The following is a 15,379-nucleotide window of genomic DNA, read 5'->3' on the forward strand; positions in this document are numbered from 1 at the left end:
TCAAACAACAACAACAAGACAACTTAGTTCTAGATTTGAAGCTTTCGTGACTGCAAGGATTCATACTCTTAGTTCTTTCGGTAAAGTCACGTATGGTAAAAAAATGAAATTCAGATAAATAAAAAATAAAACAATAAAAATCACGACGTTTCGGAGGCAACACAAGCTTCCTGAAGACGGAAGCTTGTGTTGAAGACGGAAGCTTGTGTTGCCTCCGAAACGTCGTGATTTTATTGTTTTATTTTTATTAATTTGAATTTCATTTTTTTACCTACGTGATTTTGCCGAAAGAACTAAGAGTAAGACAACTTAGATTAAGGCCATCAGTCTAACTCTGTACTACAACAAACAAACATGGCTAAACCATGTCACAGTGTTGGTCAGTCCACGAGCTGCTAACCCCTAGTAGCAAAAATGAGTAAAAAACAAACGTCGCCGGAGAGCTTCTTTGAAAAGGAGGAAAAACCCAATGATGAACTCCCCTCCCTCCCTCGGTCCGTGAAAAAATTGTCTTCCCCGAAACGGGTCCCTGCAGGTGCCAAAAAGGTTGTGGACCGCTGCTCGAGGGGGTCTTCCAGGTGTGTCCCCCTCCACCCTTTAGAATCGAGGTCGCCACGCGTTTGGAGTGATTTGGCCGGCTGATATAAATTCCCCGCTCCGAACAGCGAACAGGAAATCGCCTGATTTTATTATACTCTTTGGTTCTTTCGGTAAAGTCACGGAGGTAGAAATAAAATAACACAAATCACGACGTTTCGATCGCAACACAAGCAGTTGGAACAAAATTCTGAGGGTGTTCCACCTGATAAAGGTTGCTTGTGTTACGATCGAAACGTCGTGATTTGTTTTACTTTATTTCTACCGACGTGACTTTACAGAAAGAACCAAAGAGTATGGATTCCTGCAGTCACGAAAGATTTAAATCAAGATTGATTTTTTTAACTAAACATTTTTTTTTAACCGAACAATTTCTTGTTAACTGAACTTTTTTTTTAACTGAACAAAATTGTATCCTTTGCCAGGACCAAAATGTGAGAATAGGTTTTCCTCGTTTTCCTGGCAACATGATTCCTTGTAAAAGGTTTCAGTTTGGTGTTTTAACATGTTAACACCTTGATTTGAAGCTCCCGTACACTGCAGGAATTCATAATCTTTGGTTGCTTCGGTAAAACCACGTAGCGGTAGAATAATAATAGATGACGACGTTTCGATCGCCACACCTGAAGACGGTTGCTTGTGTGGCGATCGAAACGTCGTGATCTGTTATTGTTTTTTTCTCCCTACGTGACTTTACCGAAAGAACCAAAGAATATCTTAACACCTGTTTGGTTGCCAGAAAAAAGGGGAAAACCTATTCTAAACCAATTTTTTTTTCATTACGTAAGAACCCACTGAGCTATCAAGAACCTCTTCATTTCAGAAGCAACCCGGCCATCGCAAATGATATCAGCTCAACGAAGTGGGCTTATCATCATCATCACGTGGATATGTTTAGCAGCCCAAATACTCCAAACGCGTGACATTGATTCTAAATGTGCAGGGGAAAAGCCGGGAGGACCCAGAGACAAATCCACGCAGTGATCACAGGGAGAGAGAGAGACACGCAGACTCCAACTATACAGCAGCAGGCGTCAGGGTCGAACCCACGACCTTCTGTACACCAGGCGAGGTAGTTAACATATCACCACAGGGAGAGAGACAGACACGCAAACTCCAAATATACAGCAGCAAGCGTCAGGGTCAGGACTGAACCCACGACCTCCTGTACACCAGTCGAGGTAGTTATCATCTCACCACAGGGAGAGAGAGAGACACGCAGACTCCACATATACAGCAGCAGGCGTCAGGATCAGGAGTGAACCCACGACCTCCTGTACACCAGGCGAGGTAGTTAACATCTCACCACGGGGAGAGAAAGAGACACGCATACTCCAAATATACAGCAGCAGGCGTCAGGGTCAGGAGTGAACCCACGACCTCTGTATACCAAGCGAGGTAGTCAACATCTCAAACAACCGCTGCGTCACCCAGGTGTGGCTCTTCTGGATAACTAAGCTGAAGCTATGATCTCTCCACTGCTGGATGAATGCCTCCCCCCCCCCTCTCCACCCACCCCCTCCCCGCCTTTACACCGCTCAGCGCGGCCCCTAAGGGCGTTGTGTGACCAGATGCTGGAAGCTGATAGAGAGCACGGGAAATGGTGACTCTGACCCCCATCCACCCACCCCGCAAAGACAAAGATCCCCCGTGTAGCCTCTAACAGACTGTCGGGGCAAGTACTGTTAGCGAGTAGCAGCAGCGCCTATGAAGGAGACAAAGGCAAAGATCCCCCGTGTAGCCTCTAACGGGCTGTTGGGGCAAGTGCTGTTAGCGAGTAGCAGCAGCGCCTATGAAGGAGACAAAGATCCCCCGTGTAGCCTCGAACAGACTGTTGGGGCAAATGTTGTTAGCGAGTAGCAGCACCTATGAAGGCCGGCACGGCACGCGAGGGGGTGGGTGGCCAGCACCACGCCCGACCGCCTTTGTCTCCCCAGTGGCAATGTTTTTTTTTACACATCGCACCAGGTACTCGTTTTTAAGGCTGAGTCGACCTAAGGGAGACCCACGACCGGTTTAATCATTCGCCACTGATATTGGGTCGACGTGAGTGGGAATCGAACTCGGGTCCCTGCCGTGTTGATAGCGGTAGTGCAGTGCTAACCACTGCGCCACCGCTCCCCACACAAAGACTTAGATCCCCCGTGTAGCCTCTAACAGACTGTTGGGGCAAGTGCCGTTAGCGAGCACCTACGATGGCCTGCACGGCACGCGAGGGGGTTGTGGGTGTGCCAGCACCACGCACGCCCGGCCGCCTTTGTCTCCCTCGTGGCGTAGTTTACACACCGCGAAAGGCAAAGGTCCACACCCACATAAACCCCCCCCCCCCCCCACACATTTCCTACCCATAATACCCCTCGCCCTCACGAGACAATGGGCCCAGAAGTTCCCATGGGAATCCACGCCGCGTTTCATAACAACAACCACCACCGAAAACACGTTCGAAGACGAAGGCGCAGCCCTGCAACTGCTTAGCTCACTCCACTGCTGGCTGAAGGAGCCTCCACTGGAAACAGCCTCCACGAGACCCATCCCCCCGAGAGTAAAACTGAACAAAACTAAAACTCATCTTCTTGGTTCTTTCGGTAAAGTCACGTAGAACGTAGAACGTGACTTTACCGAAAGAACCAAGAAGATGAATCCCTGCAGTCACGAAAGCTTTAAATCGAAAACTAAAACTATTTATTATTTTAAACCTGGGAAGGCTCCACTGAGCCACGTGACTCTTTTTTCAGAGGCCACGTGGCCACAGATGTAGATCAACGAGGTTGGCGGCTTACGATCTCGAGAAGTGGTTCGGGGGGGGGGGGTGCGAGATGCCCTTTCTTGGGGGCGCAGTGCGAGACACGGGCAGATTGCTTTGTAAGAAGGTGAAAAAGTAATGTAATCGAAAACACAAATTCAGCACGGGCAAGGTGAGTTACAACTTTACTTTGTATTAATTGAGTCTTTCGGTGAAGTCGCGTTGATAGGTTCAAAGAAAATAACAATTCATTTCTTATTTATTGTTACTTTTATTTATTGTTATTTGTTATATTTTGTTATTTTATTTGAACCTATCTACGTGACTTTACCGAAAGACCCAAAGAATATGAATTCCTGCAGTCACGAAAGCTTTAAGTCAAGATTCAACTTTACTTTAGTTCATCAACCCCGAAGTAGTTATTAACATTGTTACATGTTGTTGTTGTTCACGACTGGAGAACCAAGTGGGGTGCAGGCTGAACTAAAAGGTTAAGAACCACGGGTCCAGGTAGTTCACATCTCCCCACCGAAGCATCCAATAATAAAACTAAACGGTAAAAAATTAAGCTAAATTAAAGCAATTTTTTTGCATCCAATAATAAAACTAAACGGTAAAAAATTAAAGCTAAATTAAAGCTATTTATTAGCATCCAATATTAAAACTAACGGTAAAGAATGTAAGCAAAATTAAAGCTATTTTTAGCATCCAATATTAAAACTAAAGGTAAAAACTTAAGGCTAAATTAAAGCTATTTATTAGCATCCAATAACGAGAGAGGAGGGCCGTAATTGTGCAGGGGCGCCACGGTGGCCAGGAGATGTTAACTACCTCGCCTGGTGTGCAGGAGGGTCGTGGGTTCGATCCCGACCCTGACGATGCCTGCTGTATATTTGGAGTTTGCGTGTCTCTCTCTCTCATCATCATCACGGGTGGCTAGGAGATGTTGACTACCTCACCTGGTGTGCAGGAGGTCATCATTATCACCAACATTATCATCAATGTCGTCATGTCATCCTCCCTCCACGCCATCACCGTCCCCCCCCTCATGCACCCCACCTCTAATCCTCATAGCCGCCCCCCCCTACCCAACAAAGACAAAGATCTCCCGTGTAGTCTCTAACAGACTGTCGGGACAAGTGCTGTTAGCGAGTAGCAGCAGCACCTATGAAGGAGACAAAGACAAAGATCCCCGTGTAGCCTCTAACAGACTGTCGGGGCAAGTGCTGTTAGCGAGTAGCAGCAGCACCTATGAAGGAGACAAAGACAAAGATCCCCCGTGTAGCCTCTAACAGACTGTCGGGGCAAGTGCTGTTACCGAGTAGCAGCAGCGCCTATGAAGGAGACAAAGACAAAGGTCCCCGTGTAGCCTCTAACAGACTGTTGGGGCCACATGAAGTGTCGACGGCTCGTTGCTGGCAGGAGGTCACGGGACAGCCCCAGCAGGTGTCATGGTTTGTGCTGCTGTGCCAGGCTAGGTGCAAAATGACGTCACGGGACAGACCCAGCAGGTGCCATGGGTTGACTGACCGAGATGGCTGTCAGATGCAACCACCTGTACCCCCTACTGTGCCAACTTGCCGCGTTTTATCCGCCCGGCGCTCCGCTCGTTGTTGTGAGCAGTCGCTCCTCTGCTGATGGAGATGGTGGGGGGGGGGTGGAACTGCCTCCAACTGACCAGTAGCCTCAAGGTGCACGTAGCCTGGCACCTGCCCAGGAGTAGCCTCTTACTCCGCAGAGGGCGACCTTGACACCCCTCCCTCTCCCATCGCACGCGCGGGTGACACGTGGGAATGGGAGTCACACTTGGCTCTCCCTGCTCGATTGTTCTGTGCTGCACCTGTCCCTAGGGGGGTGGGGGGGGCTCGTGACGTCACACGCATTGTACGTGTTTAGTGGAGAGCGGCGGTTGTTGTCTAGCTGGGGGCGGGGGGGGGGGGCTCGTGACGTCACGCGCATTGTACGTGTTTTGCGGAGAGCGGTGGTTGTTGTTTAGCTAGTGGGTGGGGGGCTCGTGACGTCACGCGCATTGTACGTGTTTAGTGGAGAGCGGTGGTTGTGGTTTAGCTGGTGGGGGGGGGGGGGGGGGGGCTCGTGACGTCACGCGCATTGTACGTGAATAGTGGAGAGCGTTGTTGTTGTTTAGCTGGTGGGGGGGGGGGGGCACGCAGACCCCCTGGGGTGTTGCGAGGTGCCCTTCTGGGGGTGGCGAGACGCGGTCAGATTTTTTCCGCCTCTCTCTAAGACAGGGGTGGGGAACGTCCGGCCCGCAGGCCGTACGAGGCCCACGAAATCATTTGGTGTGGCCCTGCCAAGGCAACCGCAGGCGAGACTCGAAATTCAATAAATCTCAGGAGCAAACCTGGAAAAGCAGTTGCGAGTAGCAGCAACATCATCAACAGCCAGCGAACATCATCACACGCCTCGCCAAAGAGAAACAGTTACAGCCATCGCATTAGGGACGAGTTAATTAAATGTTTGACCAAATATAACGGGCTTATTTTTAAAGTTGATAATTGTGTATGGCCCGCGAATGATGTTGTAAATATCCAAACGGCCTTTGGCAGAAGGAAGGTTCCCCGCCCCTGTTCTAGAAGGTAAATAATGGAAAACACGAATCGAGCACGGGCAACTCGAGTTACAACTTGCTTCGTTTCATCAAAGCCCTGTGTAGTTATTCACGATGTTAGAATGTGTTCAACGATCGAGAACCAGGGGTGCAAGGCTGCAGTAAATATCAAGAAACACTGCTGTAAGGGCATCTTCTTCTTCTTTTTTAAACCAGATAAGGCTCCACTGAGCTGCTATACAGGAAGGTAATTTTTTTTTCAGAAGCGACCTGGCAGTCACAAACGACAGCTCAACGAAGTGGTGGCTTCTCGTCATCGTCGTCATCGTCACGGGGGACATTTTATCGCAGCCAACAACGCGAAATGCGTGACGTTGATTCTACATGTGGAGGGAAGAACAATTGAAGGTTCCGAAGAAAAATCCACGCGACCACGGGGAGAGAGAGAGAGACACGCAAACTCCAAATTTACAGCAGCAGGCGTCGTCAGGGTCGGGATCGAACCCACGACCTCCTGCATACCAGGCGAGGTAGTTAACATCTCCTAGCCACCGTGATGATGATGATGAGAGAGAGAAAGACACGCAAACTCCAAATATACAGCAGGCGTCGTCAGGGGTCGGGATCGAACCCAACAACCTCCTGTATACCAGGCGAGGTAGTTAACATCTCCTAGCCACCGTGATGATGATGATGATGAGAGAGAGACACGCAAACTCCAAATATACAGCAGCAGGCGTCGTCAGGGTCGGGATCGAACCCACGACCTCCTGCATACCAGGCGAGGTAGTTAACATCTCCTCGCCACTGTGATGATGATGATGAGAGAGAGACACGCAAACTCCATACATACAGCAGCAGGCGTCAGGGTCAGGCGTGAACCCACGACCCTCCTGTATACCAGGCGAGGTAGCCACTGTGATGATGAGAGATACTCAAACTCCCAAATATACAGCAACAGGCATCGTCTGGGTTTTGGGATCGATCCCGAGACCTCCTCTATACCAGGCGAGGTAGTTAACATCTCCTAGCCACCGTGATCATGATGATGAGAGAGAGACACGCAAACTCCAAGTGTACAGAAGGCGTCCTTCATGTTTTGGGATCGAACCCAAGACCTCCTGCATACCGGGCGAGGAGTTAACATTTCCTAGCCACCGTGGCGTCCCATTCGTTCATCTGCCAGTCATCTCAGTTGGTCAACCATGGCACCACCTGGGTCTGTTCCGCCAGTGACGATTATCTGAACCGGTGCTGAGCCTCCCCCTGGGTCGACTCCGCCTCAAATGGGTGCCTGGTGCGATGCATTAAACATCGCCCACCGGGGAGACAAAAGCGGCCGGTCGTTGGTGATGCTGGGCCACCCCCCCGCGTGTGCCCGGTGCCGGCCTTCATAGGTGCTCGCTAACAGCACTTGCCCTAACAGTCTGTTAGAGGCTACACGGGGGGTCTTTGTCTTTGTATCCTTCATAGGCGCTGCTGCTACTCGCTCACAGCACTTGCCCCGACAGTCTGTTAGAGGCTACACGGGGATCTTTGTCTTTGTCTCCTTCATAGGCACTGCTGCTACTCGCTAACAGCACTTGCCCCAACAGTCTGTTAGAGGCTACACGGGGGATCTTTGTCTCCTTCTTAGGTGCTGCTGCTACTCGCTAACAGCACTTGCCCCAACAGTCTGTTAGAGGCTACACGGGGGACCTTTGTCTTTGTCTCCTTCATAGGTGCTGCTGCTACTCGCTAACAGCACTTGCCCCGACAGTCTGTTAGAGGCTACACGGGTGATCTTTGTCTCCTTCTTAGGCGTTGCTGCTACTCGCTAACAGCACTTGCCCCGACAGTCTGTTAGAGGCTACACGGGGCGTCTTTGTCACTCACTCACCGAAGCCACTCACCGCTTCTGCCGAGGCATTTTGTCGTCCGCGTTGAGCGCCCGGGCCTGGGGGGAGGGGGTCTAACCGCGTGGTGGTCACGGCGCGAGGGTTCGCAGGTGAGGTTGATGTGGCCACGCAGGTGAGGTTGATGTGGCCACGCAGGTGAGTTCGTGCAACTCCGACTCTCGAAATCCTTAGCGGTTACACGGGTGGGGGAGGAGGGGCGATTCTTAGATGAACAGCATCACCGTCATCGTCATCACTGTCACTCCTTTAACGCTACAACGACTGTTGCCTTTCTTGCTGTGAACTCGTTGATTCCTCCTTCACCTGTGTTGTGTCCACAGCCACCACCAACCACCACAATGCGTGACACAACCACACGCTCGTTCACTCACTCACCCACCCACTAACTCACCCACGTCACCCACTCACCCAGTCACCCACCACTCACTCACTCACTCACCCATTCACTCACCCCCCACTCAGTCACCCACCCACTCACTCACTTACACACTCACTCACCCACTCACTCACCTACACACTCACTCACCCACTCACCCACCTCACTCATCTGCTCACTCACCTACTCACGCACCCACTTACACAACCACTCACATCCCCACTCACTCACCCACTTACTCACCCACTCACTCACTCCCCACCCACTCACCCACTCACCCACTCATTCAATCACTCACTCACTCACCAACTCACTCACCCACTCACCCACTCACTCACTCATTCACCCACTCACTCATCCACTCACTCATCCACTCACTCACTCCACCCCCACACTCACTCACTCATTCACTCACTCACTCCCCCACCCACTCACCTACTCACTCACTTACTCAACCACTCACTCCACTCTCACCCACACACTCACCCCACTCACTCATTCACCCACTCACTCATTCAACCTACTCACTCACCGACTGACTCACTCACTGACCCAGTTACTGAACCAACCGTCTCTCCACAACTGCATGTCACAACCACATACTCACTCACTACCCAAAAGACGAAAGATCCCCCGTATAGCCTTAACAGACTGTAGGGGCAAGTGCTGTTAGCGAGCACCTATGAAGGCCGGAGCGGTACACGAGGGGGTGGGTGGCCCAGCACCACGCCCGACCGCCTTTGTCTTCCTCGTGGCGATGTTTACACACCGCACCCAGGTACTCATTTGGAGCTGAGTCGACCCTAGGCGATGTCCAGGACAGGTTCAGATAATCGACTGCCTCCAACTGACCCAGTAGCGTCCTTTACGAGCCTTCACCATCAAGGCCGTCTTGGACACCGCTGGCACCAGTGTCCACTCAGCTCCAGATCTTCCGTATCGCATCAGCTCCACCTCCTCTCGAGCCCGTGCCGCACCCGTTTAGCCCCCGCTTCTACTCGGCCAAAACAAAATCTATATTCTTGGTTCTTTCGGTAAAGTCACGTAAATAGGAAAGAAAAAAAGAATATACAATCAAAATAAAATTATAAAAAGTTTAAAATTATCTTAACTTTTAAAATAAATATTTATTCATTTTCATTTTTTAGATTATTTTTTTCTATTTACGTGACTTTACCGAAAGAACCAAGGAATGAATTCCTGCAGTCACGAAAGTTTTAAGTAAAAAAAATCAAATAAATCTGTTTGGGAAGCGGTGCTAAGGCATGCGGGCTCCGTGTCCTCAGCCCAACGCAGCCTCTGCCTGCCCGATGAGCTCAACCGATGTGACTGTGTCCAGGTCTTTCAAGGATTTGTGCGATTCCTCACACAATTCAGCCTGCTGGTTAACCCCAGATGGATCGTAAGCAGGCCATCCTGAAATGTTTCAAATCGCGCAAATGTTTAATTTTGAGGGCACCACGTTTTCGCACGCGTAGAGAAAGGGAGGACAGTCTGTGGCCGAGAAGACCCGAAGGTTCTGTGAAGCGACAGACCAGGTAGCTTCCACACAGGAGTGTGACGCAGTCGATGAAAATATACTGCCGCCCGACTGGATCGGAGTGAGACCTCCCATCAATCACCCACCCACTCACCCATTCACTCACCCACCCACCCACTTGTCCACTCCCTCACCCACTCACCCACTTATCCACTCCCTCACCCACTCACCCATCCACTCACCCACTCCGTCACCCACCCAGTCACTACTCATTCACCAATCACTGACTTAGTCATCCACTCACTTACCCATCCACTTATCCACTCCCTCACCCACTCCCACCCACCCACTCACTCACCACTCACTTATCCACTGACTCAGCTACTCACCCACTCACTCACCCACCGACGTATCCACTCCCTCACCCACTCACCCAACCACTCACTCACCCACTCGCTAACCCACCCAGCCACTCACCCACTCACTCACCCTCCCGCTCACCCACTCACCCACCCACTCACTCACCCACTCACTCACCCACCGCTCACCCACCCGCTCACCCACTCACCCACCCACTCGCTCACCCACCCGCTCACCCACCCGCTCACCCACCCGCTCACCATACCGCCTCTTCTCTTGCACCGCTCCACTTTGGATAATAAATTCCCATCCTCCCGTCACCGTCTCTTTCCCAAGTATTTTTTACCATTTTAGAATCTTACTGAATTTAATTAAACGCAGGATGATGGATATAGAGACGCTTGGGATGATGGTGATGATGGAGATGGTGATAAGGGGTGATGATGTGATGATGAGGCGATGATGATGATGTGATACCATGGGGGGGGGGGGGTGGTTGATTCAGCCCATCATCCCTGCGTGGAGGGGGTCGATAAAATAAGCACCAACTCCTGTGCGGGCCACCACAAAACAGTGATCGTCTTACGGGACACGTCTGAACCGCCCAACCACCTCCACCCCCGCACATGGAATGTGGAATTTCCACAACGACTCCGCACTCACCCTCGGAGGGTTTCAGTAAAGGAGCGCTAGAAGCAACGACGGAGCGGACTGCACACCACCGCCATCGCCACCACCACCATCATCACCACCATCACAGGTAGCTGTCACGTGACGTGTAGCTGCCCGCTGTGTAAACGCTGCTCATGGTTCCTGCTGAAGTTATTGCCAGTAGTAGTCGCTCCTGCAGAAGCTGCTATCGCCGCTTGCTGTAGCAGAGGCTGCTATGCTTGCTGTGTCAGATGCTGATATATGGCGTGTGCTGTGTCAGAGGCTGCTATGGTCGCTTTATCAGACGAGGATGCATTTTGCCGCTTGCTGTGTCAGAAAGCTCAGAGAGTTCTTGCTGTAGTTGCTGTAGCAGAGGCTGCTTTGGTGGCTGTGTCAGCGGCTGCTGCCGCGCTGCTTGCTTGGGTCAGAGGTTGAATGACGGTCACGTCTGTCGGTCCCGCTGTAGCTTGCTGCTGCTGCTGGCTGTGTCCACGGGCTGCTGTAGCGTCTCTCCAACAGCTGTCGCCAGAGGCTGCGCTGTGTTACAAGCGCGCAGCTGTAAGACCCGCCGAAATTCAAATACCGGCTGCTGGAGTGGTCCGTGCGTGCGAAAACGTCGGGCTTCGTTCGCGCCGTACGTAGCCCAAAAAACCAAGCGCTTGGATGTGCTTCGCGTGCCAGAGGCTGCCGCTACAGCAGCGCTGCCCAAGATGCCCAAACTCGACGATGTCCTGACGCCGATAGACGTCGCGGCGACGCACCAGAGATGGATCCTGGATGGATGTAACTCACCCCCCCCCTGCTCCACCCACCCAACCCTCACTCTCGCTGAGGGTTACAAGACGTAAGGGGGGTGGGGGGGTGGAAACGGGAGGTTGTGAGTCGTGGGCTGTGGTGGTGGTGGCTGGGGCGTGGTGCTGTCCACCAATCACCCCCCTCGTGTGCCGCAGTGCCAGCTGCTGCTACTCGCTACAGCACTTGCCCCAACAGTCTGTTAGAGGCTACACGGGGGATCTTTGTCTTTGTCTCCTTCATAGGCGCTGCTGCTACTCGCTAACAGCACTTGCCCCGACAGTCTGTTAGAGGCTACACGGGGGATCTTTGTCTTTGTCTCATTCATAGGCGCTGCTGCTACTCGCTAACAGCACTTGCCCCGACAGTCTGTTAGAGGCTACACGGCGGGATCTTTGTCTCTTTGGGTGGGTGACTGGGTGGGTGTGTGTGGTTGTGACATGCAGTGCTGAGAGCGGGTGGTGAGTGAGTGGGTGGGTGAAGTGGTGATGGTGGGTTTGCGTCTCTATGTCAGTCTATGTATGTGCACCGTATGTTGAACTATCTTTTTGCAACCGTACGTAACCAACCGTACACTAAACGGAACCGGTGCCAGGGGGCAAGGACAAACATACACTAAACACAACAACCAACCAAGAAGCCGAAAGAGTTCTAGAGAAATGAGTTTGCCAATCTAGACGCGATTGATTCAAAGTGCATCACAGCTCCCAGTTTGGCTTCCTCGTACTCGGAAGGAAATAGACGAGTGTCCAGACGGCCGCAGACAGCAGCTCACCAGCAAGGACATCTTAAAGGCTCAATGCAGTGTGCAAGTCCCTGGGTCTCTGTTGAGATGGGTTCTGGTGCTGGAGGCTAATTGGGTCTCTGTGTGAGTCCATGGGTCTTTGTGTGATTCCATGGGTGTCTGTGTGATGAGTATATGGGTCTCTGTGTGAGTCTATGGGTCTCTGTGTGTGAGTCCATGGGAGTCTGTGTGATGAGTCTGTGGGTCTCTGTGTGAGTCTCTCGTGTCTCTCTCTCTCTCTCCCACCACGGGGAGAGAGGGAGAGACACGCAGACTCCAATTATACAGCGGCAGGCGTCAGGGTCAGGAGTGAACCCACGACCTCCTGTACACCAAGCGAGGTAGTTAACATCTCACCACAGGGAGAGAGAGACACGCAGACTCCAAATATACAGCAGCCGGCGTCAGGGTCAGGATTGAACCCACGACCTCCTGTACACCAAGCGAGGTGGTTAACATCTCACCACAGGGACCGAGAGAGAGACACGCAGACTCCAAATATACAGCAGCAGGAATCGAGGTCGGGATCGAACCCACGATCTCCTGTATACCAGGCGAGGTAGTTAACATCCTCGTCACTGTGACGCCCTAAATAGACGCTTGGCCGAGTGAGTGAGTCGGTCGAGCAAGTTAAGTGGCGTCGCGAGGAACAATGTGGAGCGAGCGAGCGAGAGAGATGAGACAGCGAGACACACAGACAGACAGGGAGGGAGACATTGGCGAGCCGAGCGTGAGAACACACTTCTCCCGTCCCCGTGTGATCCACCAATCCCCTTGTGTTGAATGCTGGGAATGGCAATTGGGGGGGCGGGGGGGGGGGGGGCGACAGGGGCGGAGGCTCCATTGTTCCCGCAGCGGGCAGAGCCGACCCACCCGCCATCGTGCGCTGGAGGAAATCGACTCAAATCCGGTCATTTATGAGAAGGGGGGGGGGGGGCTTAATCCGGCAGAGCCGTCCAGGGGCACAACAACAACAACACACAGGTGCCCCCCCCCTCCACACCCCCACCCCCCACACCATCGAGCCTGGACACGCGCCGTGGAAGAGCTTCGTGGCGTATCGGATTCCTCATGCAGGATGAGTAAACATTCTGATCGTGTCTTCTTTGGGTCTTTCGGTAAAGTCACGTTAGATAGGTTCAAAGAAAATAACACACAAAAAAAAAAGATACAGGATGAATAAATATTATGATCCTGCATTCTTTGGGTCTTTCGGTAAAGTCATGTAGATAGGTTCAAAGAAATAACACCAAAAAATTACGCAACACAAAACGTTCGGGACTTTACTGAAAGACTCAAAAGAAAGTGAATTCGTGCAGTCACGAAAGCTTCAAGTCAAGATTCTAAGTCTGGTACATGAAGGATGGGGTAGGGGGGTGGGCGTGGCTTGAACCAAGCAACCCCCCCCCCGGCCTCGCCACCCCCACCCCACCCCTCCTCCACCCCACCCCAATGCCCGGCCGCCTTTGTCTCCCCAGTGGTGATGGTTCACATGAGTTTGATAGAACCGCCGTCCTCTTTAGAAGGGAAGGCGGGGAATTTCAGAGTTCTTTGCACGCAGTGTGGGGCGACTTGGTGGTTAGTGAGATGTTGACTACCTCGCCTGGTATACAGGAGGTCGTGGGTTCGATCCTGAACCCCTGACGACGCCTGCTGCTGTATAGTTGGAGTTTGCGTGTCTCTCGCATCATCATCACGGTGGCTTGGAGATGTTAACTACCTCGCCTGGTATACAGGAGGTCGTGGGTTCGATCCTGAACCCCTGACGACGCCTGCTGCTGCTGTATAGTTGGAGTTTGCGTGTCTCTCGCATCATCATCATCATCACTGTGGCTAGGAGATGTTATACAGGAGGTCGTGGGTTCGATCCTGAACCCCTGACGACGCCTGCTGCTGTATAGTTGGAGTTTGCTGTGTGTCTCTCTCATCATCATTATCACGTGGCTAGGAGATGTTAACTACCTCGCCTGGTATACAGGAGGTCGTGGGTTCGATCCTGAACCCTGACGACGCCTGCTGCTGTATAGTTGGAGTTTGCGTGTCTCTCTCATCATCATCACGGTGGCTAGATGTTAACTACCTCGCCTGGTATACAGGAGGTTGTGGGTTCGATCCTGAACCCCTGACGACGCCTGCTGCTGTATAGTGATGATGATGAGAGAGACACGCAAACTCCAACTATACAGCAGCAGCAGGCGTCGTCAGGGTTCAGGATCGAACCCACGACCTCCTGCACACCAGGCGAGGTAGGTAACATCTCCTAGCCACCGTGACGATGATGAGAGACACACGCAAACTCCAAAAATACAGCAACAGGCGTCGTCAGGGGTTCAGGATCGAACCCACGACCTCCTGTACACCAGGCGAGGTAGTTGACATCTCACTCACTACTGCGGCGTCCCCACTGCGTGAAAAGAACTCTGAAATTCCACGCCTCCCCATCTAAAGAGGACGGCGGTTCTATCAAACTCCTGTGAACCATCACCACTGGGGAGACAAAGGCGGCCGGGCATTGGGTGGGGTGGAGGGGGGTGGGGGGGGGCAAGGTCGAGGGGTCGCTGGGTCCATGCTACCCCCTCCCCCACCCATCGTGTACCACCCAGGCCCCCCTCCAGCCCCCCCAGGCCCCCCACCATGGCCCCCCCAGCCCCCCCCCCATCAAGTCCCTCCGGAGTGACCCCGCCACAGCCAAACCTTTCCTAAACAAATGAGCGCATAGGTGAAAAGAACAATATCACAATTACGGGAAAAGTGTTTTTTGTGTGGTGTGTGTGGTTTGAAAAAGAAAATAATTTATGATTATTGACGTAATAATAAGAGTAATGTTGTGGGAAGGGGGTGGGTGGCTGGGTGGTGGAATAATCCGACTGCAACTGAATTGTTCTTCACAGGATGTTCGACCGAGGAGGGCGTTCGGATTAATCCCTAGTGACGATTCGATTGTGTCGATTTTATTAAAAGAATCGATTATTTTTTTGTTAAATAAATTAAATGTTCCATTTTTTTTTGGTGTGGGTGGTTGTTTATTAACTTATTATTTATGAGTCGTGGATTTTTTTTGGGGGGGGGGGGGGTAGAGAAAACGCGTCCTGCCTTTGTTCTCCCGAATCCCAGTAAAGCCTCGCTTCT

At 51.9% G+C, this 15,379-nt stretch overlaps 1 protein-coding gene across 4 annotated transcripts in view; it reads right to left on the reverse strand.

Moving 5' to 3' along the window:
* Positions 1–15,379, reverse strand: part of LOC133346374 (mitogen-activated protein kinase kinase kinase 1-like) — a 107,560-nt gene that overhangs the window by 62,394 nt on the left and 29,787 nt on the right. Inside the window, exon 1 of one of the 4 annotated variants that reach the window (XM_061557880.1) lies at positions 7,802–7,980. The exons of the other annotated variants lie outside the window; for them this stretch is intronic. Within the exon in view, the coding sequence (XP_061413864.1) occupies positions 7,802–7,818 (17 nt within the window). The 5' untranslated portion in view covers positions 7,819–7,980. Of the gene's footprint in view, positions 1–7,801; positions 7,981–15,379 lie in introns of those variants that run through there. 4 annotated transcript variants of the gene reach the window in all.

The sequence above is a fragment of the Lethenteron reissneri genome, chromosome 24 (genome assembly GCF_015708825.2).
Source record: "Lethenteron reissneri isolate LAM-NWPU_2019-01 chromosome 24, ASM1570882v1, whole genome shotgun sequence".
Taxonomy (NCBI): Eukaryota; Metazoa; Chordata; class Hyperoartia; order Petromyzontiformes; family Petromyzontidae; genus Lethenteron; species Lethenteron reissneri.